General features: G+C 36.7%; 2 protein-coding genes across 16 annotated transcripts; both read right to left on the reverse strand.

The window, feature by feature from the left end:
- Positions 1 to 3,980: 3,980 nt before the first annotated feature.
- On the reverse strand, positions 3,981 to 5,684 carry LOC133746406 (homeobox-leucine zipper protein ATHB-6-like). 2 transcript variants are annotated; one of them, XM_062174595.1, is made up of 4 exons: positions 5,528 to 5,684; positions 5,260 to 5,424; positions 4,725 to 5,095; positions 3,981 to 4,619 (listed from the first exon to the last, which is right to left on the reverse strand). In XM_062174595.1, exons 2-4 carry the CDS (start codon positions 5,330 to 5,332, stop codon positions 4,185 to 4,187), a joined length of 879 nt encoding a protein of 292 aa, XP_062030579.1. In that variant the 5' UTR covers positions 5,333 to 5,424; positions 5,528 to 5,684; the 3' UTR covers positions 3,981 to 4,184. The 2 variants fall into 2 exon arrangements, with proteins under 2 accessions (XP_062030579.1, XP_062030578.1); XM_062174594.1 differs by having other exon boundaries at positions 5,260 to 5,668.
- Positions 5,685 to 12,039: 6,355 nt separating this feature from the next.
- Positions 12,040 to 22,870, reverse strand: LOC133743660 (uncharacterized). Of its 14 annotated transcripts, none has more exons than XM_062171660.1 (17): positions 22,606 to 22,869; positions 22,002 to 22,095; positions 21,442 to 21,620; positions 20,953 to 21,003; positions 20,002 to 20,058; positions 19,441 to 19,561; positions 18,875 to 18,941; positions 18,685 to 18,726; positions 17,671 to 17,776; positions 17,464 to 17,574; positions 17,011 to 17,082; positions 16,822 to 16,923; positions 16,659 to 16,705; positions 16,387 to 16,414; positions 15,503 to 15,574; positions 13,211 to 13,619; positions 12,040 to 12,516 (listed from the first exon to the last, which is right to left on the reverse strand). In XM_062171660.1, the coding sequence occupies exons 1-17, from the start codon at positions 22,621 to 22,623 to the stop codon at positions 12,509 to 12,511; spliced, it is 1,584 nt and encodes a 527-aa protein (XP_062027644.1). In that variant the 5' UTR covers positions 22,624 to 22,869; the 3' UTR covers positions 12,040 to 12,508. The 14 variants fall into 14 exon arrangements, 6 of the variants coding, with proteins under 6 accessions (XP_062027644.1, XP_062027648.1, XP_062027643.1 ...); XM_062171659.1 differs by lacking the exon at positions 12,040 to 12,516 and adding an exon at positions 12,853 to 13,122 and having other exon boundaries at positions 22,606 to 22,865; XR_009863165.1 differs by lacking the exons at positions 12,040 to 12,516; positions 13,211 to 13,619 and adding exons at positions 14,184 to 14,317; positions 14,394 to 15,364 and having other exon boundaries at positions 22,606 to 22,863.
- Between the last annotated feature and the right edge of the window lie 1,848 nt (positions 22,871 to 24,718).

A 24,718-nucleotide genomic window follows, 5' to 3' on the forward strand; every position in this document is an offset into this window, starting at 1 on the left:
TCTTTTCAACCAAACAAGGCCTTGCTAACAGAAGGCAAGATTAGGGTTTGTATGCCTTAAAACTTGAAAGCACCATTCACACACTTGTTGGTAGTGAACCTGAAAGATGGACTGGCAATCTCCAGCCTCTTATCAACAGTATTATTCACCCCACTGAACACAACTCTACCATCAGTCACAAGACAACGATCTCCTTCATGAAAAATCAGAAGACAGAAATTGCATTTCCCTACAAGGTTCTCGAAGAAGAAAGAAATCTCTGTTTCCACATTTAGGGCTAGCTTTACGGTTTTCTTGGGAGAAAAAGGCTTAGAGATTTCATGTGAAACCCTATATCTTACTTGACCCAAATTCTCAAAACGTTTTTCATCCAATTCAATGAATTTCCTAGCAACAGAAGCAACATCTTTAATGGTGTCATGTACCTTAAACAATGGTGGGATATTGGTTATCCAAACCCAGAAATAGAAGGAGTTTAGTTGGACAGTGTGCAGAGATGTAATGCCGTCATATTCCTTGATGCGGGAAGCGTGAACACGATAGAAAGAGGCTTCGTCAAGCGTCGAAAGCCATATGAGATGAGCTAGAATCCACTAGCAATTACGGACACAGCCGCGCGTAAGAAACATAGAGAAACTTCTCTAATATTTGGTTTTTTTTTATTGATAACTTGAATGAAAATTACAATCTAAGAGGTACCTTATATAGGGCACATAGCATAAACCTAATACAATTAGAAAACATAAAGAACAATTTATTTTAGACTAAAACTAGGAAACCTAATTAAACCTGATTAAATAAAAATCGGAAATAAAATCCTAGATACTAAAGAATATTACGCTTGGGGAATCTCAATCAAGATTTTGCTCGAGAATCCCGATATATCCAAAAGAGTAATTTATGATTAATTCCATCATTAAGAAGCCTATTTGAATACCAATTTCTAATATTCAAATTATTCTTCTTAATGTGAAGACGCTTCTTTCTTTTCGAGATTTTTGGTTGAAATTGGCTAAAATCTCGTCCTACATCAGTCTCCTCCACTTGAAAAGAACTTGACCTTGAGTTCCTCTTGTATGCAGCTCGATCATTAGTAGGAATAAAACATGATAAGCCATCAAGTTCAATATTCTCGAAATTAAAAGGTATCACCATGAATCCAATACCGTAGACAAGTTTAGAATAAGCATCTTGAAACTTGAACTCCTCCACTTGAAAAGGAATGGGCATTGACTTCTCCTTGGGTTGATCTTGAACACAATTAGGCATGCATGACATGGATATCGATGTGATGAATGAATAAGCTTCCTTGTCTTTAATGAGTTTCTCTTCAATCTTCAAAGTAACTTCTTCATGTTCCTTTTCACATACCTCAGGATGGTCATTCTTGATGTTCTTCCTTCCAGACTTGATTTTAATTTTGTGCGACTCCCACCTAAATAAATATGTGTTGTCTTTGCAATAACCACCTTTGACGCTTTCATGCCATGGTCTTCCAAAAAGCACATTAGTGTCGTCCATGTCAATCACATGACAAGTAATCTCTTCTTTATACAATTTTCCCATAGAGTCAGGAACTTTACAAACCTCTGTTACTTGTGCATATTCATCCTCTCCAAATGGAATCCAGTATGGATCACTCAGCTTCACTGTCGGTAATTGAAAATAATCCACAACTTTGTTTGCTACAAAGTTCTCTCGTAGACCACTGTCAATTATTAAAGTGCATACCTTGTCTTTGATGATACATGTAGTTCGGAAGTCGTCGTAATCCGACGTTGTGAATATCCAACGTTCAATGTTTCTTCTTTTTTCCTTTTTTTTTTTTTTTTTGGATTGATGAGGTTGTCGGAAAATCCCTCAGCATGTTCCTCTTCAACGAAACTTTCTTTGATAGATACTCTACGACCAGCGTCGTTGAGGTTGGTGGTAGTGAACTTCTCCCTTGGATCGTCGTCTGCTAAGAAGCAGGCGATACCGGCTCTGATACCAAATGATGCGGGAAGCGTGAACACGATAAAAAGAGGCTTCGTCAAGCGTCGAAAGCCATATGAGATGAGCTAGAATCCACTAGCAATTACGGACACAGCCGCGCGTAAGAAACATAGAGAAACTTCTCTAATATTTGGTTTTTTTTTTATTGATAACTTGAATGAAAATTACAATCTAAGAGGTACCTTATATAGGGCACATAGCATAAACCTACTACAATTAGAAAACATAAAGAACAATTTATTTTTGACTAAAACTAGGAAACCTAATTAAACCTGATTAAATAAAAATCGGAAATAAAATCCTAGATACTAAAGAATATTACGCTTGGGGAATCTCAATCAAGATTTTGCTCGAGAATCCCGATATATCCAAAAGAGTAATTTATGATTAATTTTATCATTAAGAAGCCTATTTGAATACCAATTTCTAATATTCAAATTATTCTTCTTAATGTGAAGATGCTTCTTTCTTTTCGAGATTTTTGGTTGAAATTGACTAAAATCTCGTCCTACATCATTCCTGCAGGATAACAGGAGCTTGGTTGAACCACCATGGTCCACCTCTCATAACCTTGTTTCAATCCTCTAGGAGATCGAAAACAAAACAATTCTATGCGCGTTCCCGGATTTTGAATACTTAGAAGTATTGGCAGTTACACAGAAAGTTAAGACATGCGTATAAAATAAACTTCATCACATTAAAATACTTAATTTTAATTAGTGTCAATTGGTTAAATTAATAATTTAAAAGTATAAAATCGTAGATTAATATCGAACTAAAGCCATTTTTATTAGCGAGGTTGGTCAATATTTTAAGTTTGAGATGCCAAGCCTAATAAAATAACTTTATGATAGATGGGGTAATGGTTCATTACTTCATTTTGTTGCAAGGTGTAATGTGGAATACATTCCATAGTCAGAGTGTACAAAACATACTTAAACCCATTAATGTGCAACTGACCCTATAACTCTATAAAAGTAACAATTCCACAGGCTTGGTTATTTTTTCCATAGAGATTCCAACTTTTTTCCCAACCCAGTAACAAGAAGCTAGGCTACTGTTTCAAAAAAAGAAAAAAAAAAGAAAAAAAAAAAAAAAAGAAGAAGAAGAAGCTAGGCTAGATTCCCATAGGGGGCATTAACAGTCAAACATGGATGACGCTATGGAACCCACATTGTGACAATGAGTGTGACATTGAGGAAGAGCTAGGAGCTAAAGAGTCTTGGCAGCTTTTTGGTCTGTCTCTTTCCCACCTAAAGATGAGAAGAGAAGAGAAAAAAGGGGAAAGGGACTGGTGTCTTCTCCACCTCCATGAGATTTTGAAACGTACTGTTTTAGAGCTTGCCAGAATGGAAAATTCTAATCTACCATTCAATCTCTCATTTAGAGCTTTATGCACAAAATGGAGCTCAAGCGCATGTGAGGTTTTGCAAGTTAGATTTGAGGGGCACTTGAAATTTTGGGGCATTGGATTGTCAATGTTGTGAGTAGTCCCCCACATTTAGGAAGTGGTACCAGTGAAGCAATTCAATGTGGTAAAAGAAAGGGATCAAGATATACTTTTTTCACCAACCACATGGGCACAAATTAGAAGAAATCAAAGGGTAAAAAGATCATAAATATCTCGAAAATTATACCATAAAGCTTAAAAAATGAGTTACTTGGGTTGGATACATATTTAACAAATTTACAGAATTAAACAAAAACTTTCAGTTCTGAAATCTTTAGGATGACTGGAAAACGAAAACTCATTCTCAACTTTATGGGCGGCCACTCCAAAACCTAATACGTTGTACTACTTCCTATGCACATACTAGTGTACCACATACAATGTGTTAGCACTTGCAAAGTTGGAAATTGCAATTACTTGGCAGCAATCTATATGCTAATTTTGTGCTTAGTGATCTTTACAAAACCCTATTGTCAAACTCTACAGTTAGTGAGCTGCAGAAGCAAATCTTTAGGTCATTGTATCACAGTGCACATAGTTTGTAGCGACTTGTTTTATAGTAACACAGATGCAGACTCCAAAGAGAAACTTTTAGCTTTTCTTAGCAGTTGAAGTAAAAGTTTAATTCTGTGATTTCTACATGTTCTGGCCATAAAGCTTCAACCGGACTTCTGAGTTACAAAATTATGACCAATCTTATTAAACCATCCAAACTCAAAATCCAAACTAGTTTTTACTTCTACCAGTGAAGACTAGGAGCTTGATCAACTGAAAAGAAATTGCAGGACTCCTCTGTGCTAAACAAACTCTGCTCCTCCATCCTCCCAAACTGAGTTTGATGATGATACCCTTTATTACCTGACCTAGAATCTGATAGCTGAAACCAGTTCATCATCGAATTCGAAGACAATGAATGACCATTGTACCCCAGAGAAGACTCATTGCCATTGCTCTCTTCCTTCATAGCTCCATTTGAATCACTATCTGATGACCCATCTTTGGATTTCAAATTCTTGTACAAATCCAGCCCTGCATTGTCACCATTGTCACTCAAATCCTGGTCTCTACTCTGCTCCATTACGCTGCTCTTGTACACTGAAATTGGTGATTCTTCTTTAACAGACTGATCGCTTTCTGCATTATCTCTACACAGCTTTGCTTTTAGATCTTTTAGCTGAAAACATTACCATCAAATTTAACAATCCCAATTACAAAAAGATCCCACTGGAAAAATGATACATTAATCAAAATGGTATTTCACCAAGAGTTTAAGACATACCTGATCGGCTAGAGCTTTATTCTGTCTATCAAGGCCATCATAATTGTGCTTCAAGGCATCATAATCAGCTTTCAGCACACTGTAATCTCTTTCCAACTGCTTAGTCTTCCAACGAGCTCTGCGGTTCTGGAACCAAATAGCTACTTGTCTTGGTTCCAAGCCTAATTCCGCAGCTAGTTTCACCTTCCTCTCTGGCTCTAGCTTGTTTTCAACCTCAAAGCTCATCTCCAAAGCCTTGACTTGATGTGAGCTTAAGCGCCTTTTCTTCACTAGGATTTCTTCACCGCAATCTTCTTGGTCATAAGAATCCAACATTGTCTGGAATTCCTTGCTATAACCACCATTGTTCTTTTTATTATGCTTCTCCTCCTCTGCATCAACAAAAAGTGAAGGGAAAAAAAAAATAGACCATCAAAAGTTTAGTTTGATATTCAACACTAAAGTTTTGAATCATAAGCCCATCAATAAAATATAGAAACTTGGATATGCAAAGGTTGAAGTTGAACAAGAAGGTGTTATTTTTTTTCCTCGTTACCTTTTGGTGGTGGGTAATTAGGGATCAAGGTACCCAGAGAATCCAGAGAATCCGATCTACTGAACCTCTTCATAATTCAGAGCTGCAAGACCCTTTATTGTATTCACTTCAAAGTTCAAATCTTTCTGTGCTTTGAACTTTAAGGACGGTTGAAAAGAAGTTTTTCTGGGTGAGATAAGCAAACATGAGCTTTTGAAACAAAAAAAATAACCAAAATAGGAAACTTTTGTGAGACTATGGTTTCTGGAGCAGCTAGAGGTTTTCTTGCCTTTCTTTCGAAAGAAGACACTGGTTTGGAGGGGCTAGGCTGCTAGATGTTCTCCTGCTTTGGCTTTCTTTGTTCCTCAAAAACATGGGTGCCCTTCTAAGAAGCCAAAAAGTGTGAGGTATTGTATACCTCATTGACAAAACCCTTTCTCCTGGTTAATCATTATATAATCAAACTGTGGGAAAGACACAGTACCTTACAACTTTACTGTAACTAGAACTGTTTACTACATAAGCTCTGATATTTATAACTGTTCTATCTTTCTGATAAAAAAGGAAAAAAAAAAAAAAAACTTATATTACATATAGAGAAGCTCAAATGTCAATGGTCTGATGTTCCTTCTTTTTTCTTGTCATTTTAAAAAAAAAAAAATTTGATGTCGAGTGATATGTAACTTAGTTACACAACTAATGAAGAATACTAATCTTTGTAATCTCATTCTTTTTCTGTTAAAATAGAAGTATAACGAAGATTCATTGATGCAGTTCCTCAGAGTGAGGTGGAAGGCAAGGACACTCTAGCTAGTGGTTAGCACTCTCGAGGGTGCCCTAGATTAGGTTATTTTTCGATTGCATTAATAAATTAGGGAGGTGTTTTGACTGTGTTCTGAGGCTTCCCTATTACTCTATTAGTGTTTGGAGACTTTATTACTTGAAGCTTAATCCCAACGTTACATTATGTGTTGAGTAGTCTAGGGTTATGCTTTATACTTTTCATTCGTGGCTCAATTCTGTCGTAGCCCGGTTGTTCGGGTGAGTCACTTTTTATAATGTTTCTTAATATTGCATCTAATGGACTGACACCCTCTTTTCTTAAAAAAAAAAAAAAAAAAAAAAAAGATTCACTTAAAATTCCAATGCACCGAGAATTGATAATTACACATATTAAATAGAATTATAAAACCAAATACAAGGGCGATAGTATACATTTCCTAAATTTCCAGATGAATCTGCCATCCATTTCTTACACTTGTACATTTACTCCATGCAAAACGTTCCTTTTACTGTCAATTTGTGCAAGCACTGGATATGAAGGAATATCACCTCTGAGACGTTTGTCCTATGCATAGAAACTTCAGAATAATTTTTGGCCTTTCATCCCTCACGTGTTGTCAGTTTCATTCATTGTGTTCACTTGTAAAATCCATCTCTAGGTCAAAAAATTAACGCAAGCTATTATTTATGCTCCTAATTTGTTATGGCGATCCAAGTAATTACCTCTTTGTTTTTTTTTCTTAAATATATATCGAATGAAAAATTTGTGCACTGATTAGGTTAAATTGTAAATTTGTTGACAAGTTAGTATGATGGTGGTTTGGATGAGAAACTCTCGGGGAGAAGGCTATGCATCGTGGCACATTCGATTCACTGATCATGTGATATCAAATGTTTAGATTTGGGTATTTCTAAATAGTTTACATGACATGAGAGAGCATTTCATGTGCATAAATTTAATTTTTTAATTTACCAAATAGTGAATTAGACGTGTTACGTGAGAATATAACATTGTTGCCGCCACCTAAATTTCTCTTGTTGATATGCACATAATACTGTCATAAAAAAGTTTAATTTCATAACACTACACTATTTTTTTTCCTGAGATTTTAACTTTATATCACTTTCACAAAATCATAAAGTTATCATTAATCATAATTTAATTTTATAGGTCCTACCGCTTTTATCAAGTCATGTCACACCTCAACGCTTCGTGAAGATGTCTATCCTTCATGGAATAAAACAATTCTATTAAATGACGTAAACAGATTGGTTGAAATCTTTTTTAATGTGCTCTTATAGTGGTCTCCTTATATATGCAGCAAACCAACTTCACCAAGTAACCATGGATCCGATCCCCATCATACCCTTATTTAGTTCGAACGTTGATCAAAGTTTTTGTAAATTGCTGCGTTGCTCTCTCATCTATCGTTAGATTAAGCCATACACGAATACATGACTATAATCTAGTTGCATGATGTCATCAAAAAAAAAAATCTAGTTGCATGAATCACGTGTTGAACCATATTACAGTCAAATCATCAAATCTAAAATCAATTGATATATAATAAACAGCTCCTAAGTTCCAATCTCTCCTCTCACATGATTAAAAAAAAAAAAAAAAGTTCTCAACAAACACCACCACTTCGGGAAATTTGGTTCATCTAGAATTAGGCTTCTAATTTTGTTCCCAACTCTTCAACTCCCTTTCAATGAAATTGGGATTCATGAACAGCTTCTTCCTTGCTCATTGAAATGAAGCATGTGGTGTCATTTCAAATTTTCAAGTACGTGGAAGCTAGGATTCCTAGAGCACCCTCAGTCATACATTTTCACTTTGCTTTTTTGATAATCTTTGAAAATAAGAACAATGCAATCTCCACACACAAGACTGAGACATGTCTCTCAATATAGAGGCTTGCAGAATTGGAGAAAACTTTGGCTTTAAGTCGGTTCTGATACGAAAGAAAGATTGCAGGGGGATGTGACCTGTGTGAAATACGTAGCAACCCTGGCATCCATCCCCATTTTATTTGGTGCTCTGTACAAGCAGATATGCCAAAACTCAAATCCCATCAAGAATATTAAGCCCCATCAGAGCTTGAAAGTTGAAAGATAAACAGTGGCTCTTTACTGATAGCTTTGTCAGGCTCTCAAGTTGAGTACTTATTTACTTCTATGATCAGTATTGTACATGCAGAAAATTTACTGTTGAACTGAACTGTCAATAGGTGAAACTAGAGGAAGAAGAGTAGTGGAGGAGAAGAGTATGTAGTGGAGCTTTTTTTACAGTTCTAGTCTTCCTACTTAGTTTTGTTCATCCCATGTAAGAACTTGCCCTTACAAAATCACTGGGTGGTGAATGCCTAAATGGTATCCAAGAGCTTAGACATGTCAATGGGTGGGATTTTGATCCAAAGCCAAATCTTGCTTGTAGGAGATGGATTTTGTTGTGAAATCTGATAATGTGAATCCTCTAAGTGGGTTACATGAATTTTGAGTATACCTAATCCGATAAAGACTATGAAAGGGCATACGAATCATCTCAAGGCATTCTAATTTTGAAATGTAGGACATTTGGTACAGGAATTAGGTAGCTGGATGGCTTCTTTTCTTTAGCCAGATTCAAAGATAGACCTCAACTTTCCTTGTAAGGACCATGGTTTCCTTGCAAGGTTGACATTCCCTACACGCCAACAAGGAAATAAGTTCCTTGTGGAGATTCTTGTCCTCAATCTTGGATTAAGGGCATAAATCCTCCTCTCTACATGTCGAATTTCTTCACGTATGTGCAGGGTTTGAAATATCTACGATATTTCCGATGATATATCTCATTTTTTTGACTGACCGATATATTTTAAGGGGTTAATATCTTATATTCTACTGTTTCTGCGGAATTTCTCTGACATCGTCAAATATCCCTAATATATTAGATATTTGGGAGATATCCCCGATAAAGTGAAGAAATATTTATAAAATCTAATAAAAAAAACAAAAAATAGAAAAAAAATTCATTAATTCTCTAAATGTAAATCTGTGTAAATAGAGATCTCCTCAAGGAAAATTTAGGTGAGGAGAAATCCCCTATAGATGAATCTATGTGAGTAGAAAATCCCCTCAAGGTGAATTTAAGTGATTAGAAAATCTCCTCGAGGCGAACTTAGGTGAGGAGAAAATCCCCTCAAGGCGAATCTAGGTGAGGAGAAATACACTAAAGGCGATTCTAGGTGAGAAGTAATTCCCTAAATGCAAATATGTGTGAGGAGAGATTTCGTACTCTGTAGTCTGTGACTGTGTCTGTAACTCCGTATGTAGTCTGTAACTTTGTACTCTGTAGTTGAATAATAGAAAGAAGATAAATGTTCAATTATTCAAATGAGGCCAAGTGAATCCAGATAGTTATGATGATGGTGGAGAGGGTGGAAGCGGAACAGGTGGTCGAGGTGAAAGATATGAATATGGACAATCTTCTGTCGGTGGAGGATTGAACCAATTTACTTTTAAGGTAATTTTGATCATACCATCCAAGATGAAGACCACAGAGTGAGAACAGCTGGTCATGGTGCTCAAGAAAAGACCCAATATGGGAGGACTAGAGGTGCAACTGATGATCAAAATACCCCATCTGATGTTTCTTCAATTGCCTTAAGTTTTGACTCTATCAGTTTAGGCACAGAGCGCAGTGGGATCTCAAATGAATCTCATGAAGGCAACAATTAATTTGGTTATGACGCTTATGGATATAATCAATATGGAGAAGTATATGATCAGTCATCCAGTTGGATTCATCCTTATTATTCTCTTATATGGGAAGCAGTCGGCAACTCTAAAGAAATCTATAATTATCATGTGCATCACTACAATTCGTACTATATGAGTCATATGTCTTGGTCTGATTATTGTATTTTCGTAGACCAGCAAACAACTTTTCAACCACCTAAAGTCTCTTTTTGAATGCAGATGAAGTTGATATTCATATATATTTATATGTAATTCTAATAAATTGACTATTTCAAAAACGATATATTTTCCACTATATCTCCGATATCTCTCTTTTTTCTAAGTTCCGATAGATATAAATATACCGATATTTAAAACCTGCGTATGTGAATGTTAACCTTGAGGTATACTAGGGTAGTGTCTAACAATCGGCCTTTCAAACCATGCATGTAACGTGCATGAATTTTTTTTTCTTTTTTTCTTTTGATGAATCAATGAGTCTTCATACTTTGGGGAAAGTTCTGCCTGAAAGGAGGCAACAACAAAGAAAACTAGAGGGAGCGGAAAATGGACCCTAAAAGGACGTCAGCAAAAGAAATAGCCGAAAATGTTGAAATGGAAGAGTAGGATATAGACAGGAAGGTATGATTTGAAAGATCAAGGGCAGTAGGGTAGGATATAAAAGTGCTTATACTCTTTTGAAATCCGTTCCCACAATGAATGACCAATTTCAACATATTTTCCAGGGAAAAATTCACCAACGGTGTCTGGACACTTTGGTGACTTTCAAAATGATACATGAACTCTGAATGTTATCAATGTAATACCTGAATTCATTATTTCGTATCAATGTGATACCTACGACCAATTTCCGTCATGGAACAGTTAAATTTTGCACGTGCGATGCACGTGAGTAACTAAATAAAGATAAAAAGACCGATTTACCCTCAATTTTTTTTTTTCCTTTTTATTTTTTTTTTCTTTTTCTTCTTCTTCTTCTTCGATATTTCTTTCTTTCTTCTTCTTGCTTTCTGCCTTCAGCGACCACTGGACTCCACCGCCACTGAGCAACTGGCTCCTTCTCCGCCGCTCGAACACCTCCCTCTGCCTTTGCCGACCTTCACTCCCAGCCCGCCGATCAAGCGCGCCACCAGCCTGCCGACGATGCCGACAAAGGTCCAGGTAATCAAGCGCGCCACCAGTTAGCAATCAATCCGCCCACACCTCCTCCTCCCCCGACCGCGACATCACCATGGAGTTCGCCGCGGCACTGCGGAGCCAGGTGGCAACACCAGCAGCGGCGGTGAGAACCAAGAAGACCTTGCAGAAACTCTGATTTTCATTTTCCATCACCACCCACAACCACACCTCCACCAAAACTCGAACTCAAACTCAAAATCCATTAATATCAAGTTATTTAACTACAACAAAACACCAGCAAGTTTACAGAGAACCCAACCAAATCCAAATCCAAAACCAAATCCCAATCCCAATCCCAATTTCAATTTCAATTTCAATTTTTGGATCCTCGATTTTTGGACCTTCGTCGGCATCGTAGGCAGGCTGGTGGCGCGCTTGATCGGCGGGCTGGGAGTGAAGGTCTGCAAAGGCAGAGGGAGGTGTTCGAGCGGCGGAGGAGGAGCCAGTTGCTCAGTGGCGGTGGAGTCCAGTGGTCGCTGAAGGCAGAAAGCAAGAAGAAGAAAGAAAGAAATATCGAAGAAGAAGAAGAAGAAAAAAAAAAAGAAAAAAAAAAAGAAAAAAAAAAAAAGGAAAAAAAAAATTGAGGGTAAATCGGTCTTTTTATCTTTATTTATTGACTCACGTGCATCGCACGTGCAAAATTTAACTGTTCCATGACGGAAATTGGTCGTAGGTATCACATTGATACGAAATAATGAATCCAGGTATCACATTGATAACATTCAGAGTTCAGGTATCATTTTGAAAGTCACCAAAGTGTTCAGACACCGTTGGTGAATTTTTCCCTATTTTCCATGCAAAGCCACTGTTTGAAATTCACAATGAATGAATGAATGTCCAATTTCAACATATTTTCCATGAAAATTTCTTTCCGCTCCTGATTACTTCGAGTAATAGGTGTCCAGAACTAATCTCAAATTTGATCTCTTTCAACATGCAAGTTTAACTCAATCTAGAATTGGAATGAATTCTCTACCCTTATTGTGTTGTAGATATCTCCACTCTATGTCCAACAAGGTATATCAAATAATATATGAAATGTTAGTGTCCAAAAGAAATATAAATATGTAGATATGTATGAATGTATGTATAAATATAAAGAATGAGCAAATAATCTTTTCAGAACTAGCCGAGTAATTTGTTAACTGCATTTGATTCTGTATTGTTCTTACAAGCAGTGAAGACGAACAAAAATCGAAGGATCTCCTATTCCAAAAAGAATTGCCAACAGTCTATCTATTGCGATTTTTTTCCTTTGTGCAGCGTGTTTAGTTAATGGATAGGGACAAAATTGCCAGAGAAGATTATCCTATGGTTTCTAGTGAAACAGAATAACGGAAACAAGATCTATGCTCTCCCCTCACCTAGTCTACATTTGTTAGGTATCAACCTTTCTCGTGTTGTTGGCCCAAAAAACCGTTCTTGCATCAAAATTTGTACAAGACTACCTCAGTTGTGTGTACACTTCTAATCTGAATCTTGAGATGAAGAAAATGCAGTACAACAGGAAGAGATGTCAATTCCAGCAACCTCCATGGCATTACAGACCCATTCTGGAACATCGCCTTTAGGAAACTACAAGACAATAAGAACATGAAACATTTTAACAGTGTTTGGTAGAGATTACACCAAGTGGCTCCTTGAAAAAGAAATAAGGATAACAAAAGGACAAGACTCTGGCACAAGAACTATAATGCAAAATCTAGGCAAGCATGTGGTAAAATATAAAAATGTCCTATAAGGCTATGCTGGGATTTAATATGATAGTGCTACCCAATGTTTTCAAATGCGAAAGCGAGGCGAAGGCGATTTCCTAGAGCCCCCCCGCGAGGCGAGTGCCTCAAGGCGTAAAGGCGAAGCCTTTCCCGTAATTATTATAATAATACATTACATTTATAAATAATATGAATATACTTAAATAAGGTTCTAAATAAGCACTCTCATAACATTAAATTCAATAATACATAAGTTGATACTAAATTTATTCGAAAATAACAACTGCACTTCATTCTTCCAATTCATAATCATCATATCCATCCACACCCACATGAATATCATCACAATCATCAATGTCCAATGCTGCATCAGTGTGGGGAGGCAAAGTAAGGTCTTCTATCTCATGATCTTCATCCCTAAGTAATGCAGCAAGTTTTCTCATTTTCTTCTTGGATCTTACCTTACCTAGATATAAGATTTGAGATTAAAATTATTTGATATTTATGTAAATAGTAAGCAACTAAATAGCATATTTCAATCACTAGATACTTACTTGAGCTTTCATCATTTTTTCTTTTAGGAGAAGGTGAATAAGCAGCATGCTCGTCAAATCCTAAATCATCATCCAAGATAGGCACATCATCTAAGATCGGCTCCTCTAGTGGCTCTACATGAATAGGCACTCTAGTTGACAAACCTTGTTCATAACATTCAATTGGCACATTCCTTATAGCATCAACCTCAAATAGATCCTCTTCAAGCCAAGAAAGATCACCCGGAAGAACCGGATCTTCCACCTCCGAAATCCATTCATCATCGGAATCAATTTCTTCCACTAATATAGGATCAAGCATCTTTGCATTTCTTTTAATGTTTCGCTCTCTTAGTAAAGAGTTGTACTTCACATAAACCAATGCATTTAGCCTTTTATGCTCAAGTCTATTTCTTTTTTTTGTGTGAATCTAAAACCAACATAAAAATAAAAATATATATTAGAAACATTCAACCTATTATATAATTGGACCACTTGATAACAATTAACTCAAATAACCTTACCGACTCAAATGTGCTCCAATTCCTCTCACATCCTGATGCACTACATGTCAGGCTAAGGACACGAATAGCAAACTTTGTCAAATCAGGCGTTTCCTCTCCAAAACGCTCCCACCAACTTGCTGAAACAGGGGAAAAAAACAGATTGTTATTTTTGTCAAATAATTCATTTATAAACATTTAAACTATAAAGAATAACATATTAGCTAGGGATTACCTGGACTCCTTATCTTTCTAGAATGTACTGCAAGCCTAGTTCCAAACTCTCCCATGCCTTTGTCAAACATCTCTAATTGGATATCAGCTTTTAAGCGCTCATCAAACGACATCATCCGATCCATGCATTCATGCAATCCCTTCTTCACTTCCAAAACATTTGAGAAGTTCTCTTCATAATGAAACTGAGGGTTCAGATAGTATCCAGCAGCGTGTAAAGGTTGATGGAGTTGGGGAGTCCACCTTGCATCAATTTTATTCCAAATTGGCTGATAATGTCTTGGGTTCCTCTTCAAACTAAATGCAATTTTCTCTTTGGCAGCATCCATTAATTCATATATGTAGCCCATAGCAGGTCTTAGCTCAGAATCAACCTCCCTCAATACACACACTAATGGCAACACACCCTTAACACAAAATGCAACATCACTCCAAAAATTGGATTGAAAAAGAACAATTGCACGAACCTGTATAGCTTCATGGCTTTTGACAAAAGGGCCCTCAATCCACTTCTTGCTGTTAAACATCATCTATAGAGGCTGCTTCTGCTTATAGATACTTTGAAGGGTGAGAAAGGAAGTTGCAAAACGAGTGATGGCCGGACGAATAATCTCCTTATTGCTTGTGAATTCCCTCATGAGAGAAAGAACCCATGTGTGACCATAGATAAACTTGACCACTTGCTTAGCACTTTTAATTGTTTTCTCATACACCGTTATTTTGCTAATATCTTCAAGCATAAGATCAATACAATGAGCTGCACATGGAGTCCACCACAACCTTTCTCTTCTTCCCTAAGGATCCAAGTCCTTAATTCATGCATAGAAGGGGGCTTGAACCCTACACCATACTTAGCTATTCCCTCTACCATAGCTAACCAAAACGGATCATTAACTGTATTGAAAGGAAGCACTCTAGAAAACATAAAACGCCCAACCATCCGACAAACCTCTTTCCTTAATTCTTTTTTGTAAGCCTCATTCAATACGGTTTGCCTAGGCTCCGAAGACACAAATCTATCAAGTGGTCCTTTAGTTTTTGGTTGAACTGTAGTACTACTTAGGTTACTCCCACATTCTTCACTTAATGGAGAATCAAAACTATTACTTCCTCCACCAATTCCTGCCCCAATCTCACGCAACATAATACTTCTCTTATTTTTATCATCTTTAAATACTTTTAAAAGTAATTCGTACTCTTTCTTCACATCTGCAGGGACTTTATTACATGCTTTCATACAACCCCCAACACCTGCTAAATGATGCTTGAGTCTAGATATAGTGCCACTGCATACTTGATTACAAAATACACATCTAAAGTATCTCTCCCCTTCCACTTTTTTTGTGTACTTCCATGCTTTGTCTCTTCCATCTTCCCCCTTCTCACTCATGGCTGATCTAATATCGCAAGCAAAGGAACACACCAACAACGACCAAGACTTGAATATGAAAAAAAGAAAAAAAAAATAAAGAATCAAGCTAAACAAAATTGAGATGGAACCAAGACCATCGGTTCCTCAATCAAACCAACACTTGAAGAAGAAAAAAGAAAAGAGAAGTGAGATTGCAATTTTTACCTCTTCTTTCCACTCTTCCTTGGCTAGTTGGCTGCGCTGCGTTCTGCACTTCTGCTTTCCATCGGTCTTGATCTGTTTTGTGAGTAAAAAGAGAGTAAGAGACCTAAAAGAGAGTAAGAGACCTAGAAGAAAAGAAACGGTGCCGTATGGGACTTAAAAAAAAAAAAAAAAAAAAAAAAAAAAAAAAAAAGTCAAAACGACGGCGTCTTCTTCTTCATCGCCTTCCTGCTGAGGCGCCGCCTCTGCACAAATCACCGCTCCGTCGCCTAGGCGACGCTTTTCCAGCAGCACGCCTCATTTGGCTCCGGCGAGGCAATTTCCGGTCGCCCCACACCGGAGCGCGCCCCGGGCGCGCCTCGGCAACGCCTTTGAAAACATTGGTGCTACCAATAGCCGGGACCGTATTATTCTAAAGACTAGAAGGGTACTGATTCTCAAGATGGTTCACACGACATATAAGGTTTTACATTCCCTTTATAGTCCTTCATATGAATATTGATTTGATTGAAAAGTAGGGTTGGACATAAATTTATTTAACTGTAGTAAGCTTGGCAACTTATGGTAGATACTTCACTAATTTAAGGTAGAAAACAAGACATAGTAGGGTAGAAAACAAGACATAGTAGAAAACAAGAGTCCAAGAGTCTTCAAAATTGTTCCTAATATGGAGTTTTCCAACTATTCTTTTGAAATCTTTCATGAGAATATTGGTTTTTGTTTATGGTGCACTTTAGATATATAATCATTTAAACTTCAGTCTGCCCAAATTTCACAGGTTAAACATAACCAAGTAGTCACACACACACACACACACACACACACATATATATATATATATAGAGAGAGAGAGAGAGAGGCATAAAGGCCAGTTCTGAAGGAAATACCATTGTTTGCAGAAAGTTGCATACAAACCTACAAAAAGATAATCAGTACCTGTGAGAAGTCCAGTTGAAAAAGCATACTCAACAGAAGAAAGTCCATCAGTGATCTACAATAAGATGTATTAAACTTCTAAATTGCAGACAGAACAGGATCTTTTTTTTTTTCTTTTTTTTTTTCTTTCCTCATAGTGTCATGCAGAAAATAATGGATTTCTAATTTTCTATAGTACAACAGATAAGGGACTAAGGTTAAAACAGTAAAGCACCAAACATACTCTGGAAATGTTCCTTGGATTATTGACGAGTGTAGATCTCTACTTAGCTGCATTAGGACAAAAATAACAAAAGAAAGAAAGAGGTTTGGTTATGTACAGGAATACAACTATAGCACCAATATAGTAAAAACCTAAATAAATAAACAAAACAGTATATCCAAACCTTTAGCATGTAATACAGATTGTGATATGACAGAAGCTGAGATCCCATAGCATCTTTTGTAACTAGGCAATGAATGTAAGCTCTAGTATAATTCTTGCATACCTACAGTTGAAGAAATAGGATGAAGCAGTTATACATGCATCAATATGCACTAATATTTCAAGTCAGTGCTAGTCAATTTATACTAACCATACAAGCACATGTAGGATCGATAGGGCGGGTATCATTAGCCATAGCTTTGTGCTTCAGCTTCAGCACTCCCTGCAAAAGGCATTTAAGCATCACAAGACTTATGCATCCACATGTAAACAAAAAATTGGGGTGCTTTTGCATTTGTATGAGATACCATATAAAGGAACACAATAAAAGAACGTTTGGATTGGCTATCCATATGCATATATGATGCCACAGTTGTAATAAGCTAAAATATAGAACTATGTCCAGTCTCCTAGATGTAATGGTTCCTGATTAGCTAATTATTTTAACTACTCACTCGAGTAGAAGTGCATACCTAAGTACATACATATTCCTGATTAATTACTTATGTTAACTAGTTACTAGAGTTGAACTGCATACCTACATACATACATGCATTAATTAATGAAGATGTTAAGGTGTTGATCACATTTTAGAAGTTACTACCTCAGGTATAAGAGCTGTGCCAAAGCGAGCAGTACGTGTTGGATAAACACAGTCATACATGTCAGCACCTAAAGCACTGCAAACTACAATGTCCAATGGATAACCAACGCCCTGAAAAGAAGTGCAAGAAACTATCATGACTTGGGCAAAATAAAAAGAAGTAACAACTCTTTAAGAACATCAATTGAAATGACAAGTCACTAGCACCATAACATATCGCGGCTTGTCCTCAGGCAGTGCAGCAGTGCACTGAGTAACAACGCGCCAAAATGAATCTTTACTTTCGCCACCCGCAAGACCGCCTATGGCATAGCTGCAATACAAGTAAAATATCAAGTTTGCATGATCAGTAACAAGACCACTTATGTAAAACAGAAGTGCATGCAGTGTTACGTCGTGAATTATGACAATACAAAAGGCAATTTAACTGACAACTGGATTTAGGATAGACAGCAGTATAGAAATGCATGTTACAGATTGATAACACATTAACTGCAGACGAGATCGAAGAAAAAATCGTAAAAACAACTTTCGATTTTCCAATTGAAAGTGATAAAGTAATCTGGGGTTCACATCCAAAACCAATTGGCAATGGATGGAGTGGCCCAAACCCTTATAAACTCATAGGCAAGGTCCCATTTTTCCCATGTGGGATGTATATATTCTCAACACGCCCCCGCACGTGTGGCGAATTTTCAAGCCATACACGTGGACAACTTTTGGGTGACGTGGAGCCCGTGTGGCCGTTAGGCATGCACACGTGGGTAACCCGCTCTGATACCATGATAAAGTAATCTGGGGTTCACATCCAAAACCAATTGGCTATGGATGGAGTGGCCCAAACCCTTATAAACTCATAGGCAAGGTCCCATTTTTCCCATGTGGGATGTATATATTCTCAACAGAAAGTTCCCAAATCCCTTGATTATTATTAGGACAAGTGTAAATAGTTGCTTAGTCTGCAGAGTGTATGAAGCTAGAAAGTTAAACAAAGGCATAATGAGAAGAGTTTGTTTCAGCCTGTGAGAAAGAAACAGAGAACATGCCATTTTTCCAAACTTGACAACCATTGATAGCATTCTCTCAACTAATGATACTATCCTTAAGTATGCAAATGTGTATGGTATTTTTGTATTATGGGATGCACTTGATAATGTATTATGCTTCAATTTTTATATCATATGTGTCGCTACTATTATTATAAAGATGTAATACACATACCCAGGCAAATTCCGTTCTACTAAGCCTCTGACGCATATATCCCTGATTCCATAAGACATAAGTTATGGCATAACACAATGTGTTGAAGAAGTCATATCAGTATCAGGAATAGAAGAATAATTATATAAAAAAAAAATGCATAAAAAGATCAAAAGTTCAAAACAACACATGGAGATCAATTAAAACTCACCTTAGTACAGGATCTAAGCCACCTTGAACAATACCAAATAAGTTCTGCTCGCTCGGTCTTGTATGAGCTGTTACCAAAAGCTATGCAGCTAAAAACGATGCTACATACTTGACTCAGGAGTACTAAAATGGAGAAGATCAATAATATAAAGATATCACAAGGAAGGTTGCCATAGAAGCTGCGTTGGTTAAAGAAAAGGGTAGATGCCAACTTAATAATTTATAGGGCTACCTAGGTCTGTACTTGTACAATACATATTTGACATGCAAGCATAACATATAGCATGACTCTACTAGAGAAACCAACCTAAACATGATATTGTAATTGTTAGAAACTCACTAATTACCCATCATATTGTTCCTTCATTACAGGGTTTTCACCTAATCAAACAAATATTGCATTCGCAAAATTGCCTAAGCTTTTATGCATGAGGAAGATTTTCTAGGCACTTATGGCAGATATATGTCAGTTAACATAGATATATCTAATAACCTTACTGTAAGCTGTTTAAGAGTATGTGTACAAGAAACATAAGATAAGAGACAATCAATGCAGTATGTGATCACCTGCTATACATCTGTCAATCCATCGTAGAGTACGATACATGGCCTCCTCAATTCTTGGACCAGTGATGGTGGTTTTCACTACATCATCAAGGGCCATTATAATATCTGCTCCAATTCTATTCTGCACAGATCATTGAATGTGCATTAGAGAACATAAAGGGAGGCACTCAGTAAGAATATCAATGCTTTAACTGGACACCATATCTTCTAAGCTTTGATTTATGTTACAATTGCAGTACTTTAGAGCGTACCAAAATTTTCTAAAGATTAAATTCAGTTTTACACGGACACCCAGAGCAACTAATAGAAGCTCTTTCATTAAACATGCAGATATAGGGAACAAATTAAACATTCTGCAAAGGGGCAATGACCACAAATCTGCTCCTTTATTTGGTAAAGTCACAAAATAAAATACAGGCCCCTAAATTCCTATATCTCCCAAAATTTTAATGCACACTTCACACTAACTGGTATAGTATGAGTATCACATCCGGGAGAAGACTGCGGTTATTAAAGAAAATAAATAGATTATCAAGAACAAAATAAATTAAGTGCACCTACTTGGATTTGAATTGATTCCTCAGGTGTCAAGAGCATTGGCTTTCCATCAACTGGTGACTGATAAGGGAAATTAATCCAGTTAAGGAATAATCAAATTAATAATATCCATAAAAACAGCACAAATTAGTGAAGTAGAAATCAAAAGTAATTCAGCATTAACAATAAATAAAGCATCTCTTTTTTCGCATTACCCACCTATGCTTTGCCCACACACAATGAAAAGAAGAAATATTTTCTTAAAAGATTCAATATAAGACATTTCACAACCATCTGTTTAGTACTCTATACCAACCCAATCCCTCAAATAAAGCAACCACATTTACAAATAAAACAAAGCAAGATGAAGTGGATGAAATAGTTGTATCCTTTACCATTTGTCTAAGAATTGTTAGAAATGAGTTCACAGAGAGAGAGAGAGAGAGAGAGAGAGCAGATCATAGGCCTTTAAAACTGTGCCATTCAAAAATGAAGAAGCATTGGAAGAAACAGTAGTCATGTGATTAATAAAAAATAAAAAAAAAGGGAAACACTAGGTTAAGTATAGAGGCATCTTCATGTCCATCTGTTGTTGAGTTCAACACTTCCCCCACATGAAGCACGAAGCATATGTACAGTATACTCCATGCAATCAAAATAATATAATAACTCTTAACCACAAAAAGGTGACTCAGCAGCTCCCCTATAGGACACTTATGCCAATTCCTACTTTCTTATCTCAATTTTCTTTGGTGCTGTAATTCTTTATTTTATCTCTTTGTTCATAAAAGAAGAGCGTTGGAGATGACTTGTTTGTTAATCTTCACCGCCACCAGAGTTCTCTAAAAAAAATCTATAACCTCACAAGAGCTTCATCTGGTGACCAGTAACAGCTCAACATGAGCCGAATGACAAATACAGTAATGGTTCCAAAACATCTGTACTACAATTTGGACTATCAATGGAGAATATTACCTGAAATGTTACACCCTTTTCAGTAATGTCAGCTAAATGCAATAAGGATACCTGAATGCAGTAGCAAAATTAAATGTAAGATACAACTAAACACATGATTCCATGAAAAGAGCACTAAGAAACTAAAGAAGAAAACAACTGCAAGCATATTATGAGTTCATCAATTGAGCTAAAAGAATTATCAAGAACTCTAAATTACAATACATAGCAAATCTGACATGCTTAAATGAAGGAAAGCTAATTGTATAACATATTGTACTATACATCTAGTAAACATGTCTATACCAACAAGCCTGTACAATAAAACATAAAGAAATTTGGGGGAATCGGAGGAATTTATTCAGGACAACAAAAAAATTTGTTGGATGTGGGTCATAAATAGTTCCATGAACTGTAGTATGGTCAAAGTACGAAAATACTAAAAAGCAGCATACTTGAGAAATAAGCACATCAGATGATTAATAGACAATGCAATATTGGGAAAACAACCATCTGAAAGCCACCAGAATCAGTAAGCAGCGCTCTTGGCCAGTTCATAAATTTGTGGAGGCCTCCCATCTCGTCAATAAGCTCAGAGGTAGGTCGAAGTGCCAAATGATATGTATTCCCAAGAATTATTTGGCAACCAATCTCCTCAAGCTGGTCAGTTGCCAACCCCTTTATAGTTCCTGAAACCAACAAAACCTTATCCATACCATAATTCCTAAATACAATTGCACGTATGCATGCAAACATCTATATTAAGCAAGCCAAGTTTATTAATACAAATAAACTAGAAACTTAGCACGCATGCTCGCACAAATCTTTAAGTAAAAAACTTGTATAGGCACATAGATTGTTATGTCTTAATACTCTTATTGATGACTGAACAAGAATGTAACCATAAAACAAAGTCTAAATGAACATCAAAACTTAGCTAAGAAAAAGAAATAGGATATAGACATAAACAACCAATCTAGTAATGTATATTGCATTAAACATGTAAAGAAACCAGAGAAGTACATACGAGGAATAACGTCCATTTGCTAACCAAATGAACAAATACTAACCTTGTGTTCCAACAGGCATGAAAAGAGGAGTCTGACATACAAAGTGAGGGAGTGTCAGTTGAGCTGCACGAGCACGATTGAACCTCCCCAAAACCTTTAGTTACAAAACAGCGAACCAAGTTCTAAAATCAGCAAAACAGCCACAAACAAATACGCATCCGTCCGTTCATAGTATATAGTCCACATTCTCCAACACTACATTGAAAATCTGCAAACATAGTCCACGTTCGCAATCCAACATACATAAATATCTTCTGCTTACATGTTATATCTTCATTTTTACCGTCTCTCGAGAATCGACATATCTCAAGAGACTTCCTTTATATACACAATGTTTTATACTAATTCAGTCCAAAGAGAAACACAGGCTCATAATTCCGGCATAATAACTATGCACACCGAAACGAAAACAGCCTATTATTACCAATGCAGTAAACTTAAACAGCTACAAATTCAAGAACAAACAGACATTACAATCAATTATCATCTGCTCATGAATTCATATCAGCATAGAAAAACTAATTGCGAGTAGTGGCATGAAAGTAAAGCAAAGCATTCCGATTCAAGCAAAAAAAGAAGATTGAAATGGAGTTCAAAACCCTACCTCGAAACGAAGCGCCATCGGGAAAAGGTTGAGTGAAAGGTGAAGCGGTCAAAGAAGAGCGGCGGCAATAATATACGAAATGGAAAAGAAACAGAGACGAAGAGAAGGAGACGGAGGAAGAGAAGGAAATGCTGTGTTGATAGGAGCGGCGGCGAACGGCGTCGTGTTGGCTTTGTGCTGCCTTTGCTGCTGCTTCTCGTTTCCTTAGATTCTGTTATTTTTGGTTTCCCAAGAGTGGAAAATCCGAGGACTAGTCACGAGGGGATGCTGGGGTTTATTATATGGAAAATAATACTTTTGAGGAAATATTGGGCCGGGTCGGTTGGTAAAGTTCGACATTGGTCCACGCGTACATGTTTTGTGTCCTTTTGGTGTTTGAATTTTCACATTGGGGCGGGTCAATGGGTCAAATAAGCTAGATACGATAAAGGTTTATGGTCAAATTATTCGGTGAGTTATGGTTTGTTAGTTAGTTTATTTAATAAATATCGGGAAGATCATTAGTTTGATATACGAGATGAGTGCAGTGGGATGAAATGGGTAGAGTGGGAAGTAAAAAAAAAAATTAAAAAAAATTGAAGTAATATAATTAGAGAAACAAATATAAGTTGTTTAATAAGGCATTCACCTATGAATTGGTAAAAGATTGAGCATTTTTTTGTTATCCAAGCATGGACGTTCGAAAATAACTAGATATGAAAAAATAGGACTCTGAGCTAATACTTTTCAATCAAGAAAATGCAATAGACAAAACAAACTTGTTACTCAACAGATAATAGGCTCATTTTTTAGCAACCTGACATCCTAGCATTTAGAGAACAGAAGCATCAACGCAATCCACTATATGGCTCATTTTTCTTTTAGTTGCTTGGTGGCTTGTATTTTTTTAAGAAACATTGGCATTTGCAATACCAATTTTTTGTGAAGATGTGTAGGGATTCTAGATAAGCCTTTTCTTTTTATGACTAAAGCAGAAGATAGGCAATATTAGCTCCTCATTATTATAGTTCTCGCAAGACGACGGTTACCTTTTCCATCAAGGTAAAATGACCATGACACCCGAAAACCAAAACTTAATGAACTAAAACGCCTACTTGTTCAGTCGTTCCTTCATTATATTTTACTAAAGAAAATAATGAGAAAATACATGATGGAACTAGGGCTATCAATTCCGACACAAGCCGATAACACGACTCGAAACCCGCACGATCAAAAAGCGGGTCGGTCGTGGGTCAACCCGCCAACACGAAGTGAACCTGTATAACCTGATTATGCTATACTTCTTCTTGAAATTTTGGACGTTGGGAGTATTTGATCATAGGATCAGACAATTTGAAATATTTTGCTTTATAATTATTGGATTTAATTATTTATGAATTATATATAATTTTATATTCTTCATTTTATGGAGTTTCTAGTGAATTTAATCAATTTATGCATTTTTTTAGTTAAATGGGTCACATTGTTAACCCTTAAATGGGTCATTTTGTCTAACACGACATGATCTATTTATTAAATGGGTTAAGCGGGTTGGAAACGAGTAACTCGTTTAATAAATAGGCTGGGTTTGAGTTTAAAATTTTGACACGATTATTAAATGGATTGGATTTAGATTTGTATCTTGCGACACGACAAATACCTTGACCCGACACGACCCATTGGCAGCCCTAGATGAAACATGAGAAAATAATCCAAAATCTCTCCCCGAAAAAACCAGGGCTAAGCTTGGCTATTGGCAAGCGCAATATTGATGCTGCAACAATGGCGTATCACCCTAGAACTTGCTGTGGTCAAGGCAAACAAGAAGAAATGTGGGCGACCTGTTGGTAGCCAAATCAAGATGCCCTATGATACTGCTTGGAAAGGAAAGAAGGCAAAGGATGCAAGTAATGAGAAGAAGAAGACCTATAAGGTTAGGAAGAATCAGAATGAGGATTTGGTTAATGCTGGTGACTTCAACCCTAAGGGGAAGGAGTTGGCCCTATTTTAATTTTCTTTACATTTATTTTCAAGTCTGGTGTGTGTAATGATAGTTTCTAGGAGCTTTTTGAGATGTTTTTATGCTTTTGGTGGTACCACAATTGCGTGCCTGGTAGGCAAGACATAGATTATT

Source organism: Rosa rugosa, chromosome 4 (assembly GCF_958449725.1).
Source record: "Rosa rugosa chromosome 4, drRosRugo1.1, whole genome shotgun sequence".
Lineage (NCBI taxonomy): Eukaryota > Viridiplantae > Streptophyta > Magnoliopsida > Rosales > Rosaceae > Rosa > Rosa rugosa.